The 1,661-nt window shown below is 45.1% G+C and overlaps 1 protein-coding gene across 1 annotated transcript in view; it reads left to right on the plus strand.

Moving 5' to 3' along the window:
* Positions 1-368: 368 nt before the first annotated feature.
* The window catches only part of neurl1aa (neuralized E3 ubiquitin protein ligase 1Aa), a 63,532-nt gene continuing 62,239 nt past the window's right edge, over positions 369-1,661 (plus strand). The window contains exon 1 of the mRNA XM_016675605.1: positions 369-641. Within this exon, the coding sequence (XP_016531091.1) occupies positions 560-641 (82 nt within the window). The 5' untranslated portion in view covers positions 369-559. The remainder of the gene's footprint in view (positions 642-1,661) is intronic.

Below are 1,661 nucleotides of genomic sequence, written 5' to 3' on the forward strand. Positions count from 1 at the left end.
CTTACATTTTAGATGGAAAGTGAGTTTTTAACCTGGACTGATTGGTTCCTGTTGTTTCTATGTTGATTTACACTAGATGGCAGCTTCACACAGTTCGTGGATTATGTTTTTAGTGTTTGACTCTTTATTGCAGCAGATCTGTGGAGTAAAGAGTTTCTTCCAGCTGGAGGTGAAGGAGAACACCTGTCCTGTAAAACCTGTCCCATAAACACTAAATCCAGCTCCTCTAACTGAACATAACTGGGTTAATAAACAAAACAGTTTATGAAAAGTGTTTGAGCTGCTTTTATGTGATCATGTTTTAAAACGCAGCCAGCCTCCGCTCTCTGCCGCGGATTACAGAAGCATCAAATCTCTCTGATCAAAGTCAAATCTGCTCCCAGCGCCTCTGCTCACGTTTTATCCGCTCACGCTGCGCACCTGTGCGTCTTTTCCGCTTCCGTGGTTTTAATGAAAACTGAGGCGCGACTGCATGTCTGAGTGTAAAGAGGAGAGTTCATGGTTTTACTTCTGCCATCATCGGTCGGACCGTTAACTGGGAATTCTCCAGCATCGCGCCATGGGGAACAACGTGTCGGGAATATCGGCGCTGCAGAGATCCCAGCAGCAGGGTTTCCACAGGCTGCGGAACTCCCACAAAGGTCAGTGACTGGAGGCTGAACCGCCGCAAGCTGGAGGCAGTTTGACCAAACATAACCCGTATATTCAAAGCTCAGAGGGGATGTTTGCGGCCGGTTACTCCGTTTTGTTGCCGCTGCTCTGGGATCAGCTCCGGTGGTGCTGAAGAACAGCTCCCGGACCGGACCGGACCGGACCGGGCTGCAGGAGGAGGGCCGGATGCGGGTCAGGAGGCAGCAGAACTGGGGAGGTGTTGACATGGAAACAAGTTACTACAAACTTAAACAATCTTTTATAAGAATTATAAATGAACAAAGAGGCGGAAGTCTTGAAGAAGTATATTGAAATATTGAATGAAAATGTATATAAAAAAATCAAAACCAACCATTTTGATCTGGAAGCAGCAGTCCTCTGTTCTTTATACAGAGATGTATGTTGAGCTCATGGTGGTTTATGATTCTAACAAACTCAAGCTTGGTTTGGTCAAGTGAACATGAGCCTCTGGACTCAAGTCCAGTCCTGGAAAGCTACCATCCTGCAACTATCAGATGCATCCTGCTCCACCTGAACCAAATGAAAGTCTTGTTACCAGGCCTGTTCAGAGCTGAATGGCTGCTGCTGAGGGAATTCAGCCTTTTGATCCCGGTCTGCTGGAGTAAGGATGCATCTAAAAGTTGCAGAACGGTAGCTCTGGAGGACCAGACTTGTGCAGGCCTCCCTCTGGGTTTTAGGCTTGAATCTGACAGCAGTCATAATTTTACACACAGGATCATCATGACGAATGGAGTAGACCGATGGTGCAGGAAAGAGACTTTGGATGAACTCACACCCCGTCACACTGAACCAAACACAAAAGAAAATCACAACATTTTTGCTGTTGTTTGGTGACGATTTATTTTTTTCACATTTGTAAACCCACAGTAGTTCAAACAGATGCTTTTATATAGTTCTAAAAATGTCTTCAATTCAATTAAAGAATGCGTTATTTATCCCAAAGCAAAATTAAATCCAGTGTCTTCAAAGAGTCACTGTGGAAGGTGATA

Source organism: Poecilia formosa, unplaced genomic scaffold (assembly GCF_000485575.1).
Source record: "Poecilia formosa unplaced genomic scaffold, Poecilia_formosa-5.1.2 Scaffold117, whole genome shotgun sequence".
Lineage (NCBI taxonomy): Eukaryota > Metazoa > Chordata > Actinopteri > Cyprinodontiformes > Poeciliidae > Poecilia > Poecilia formosa.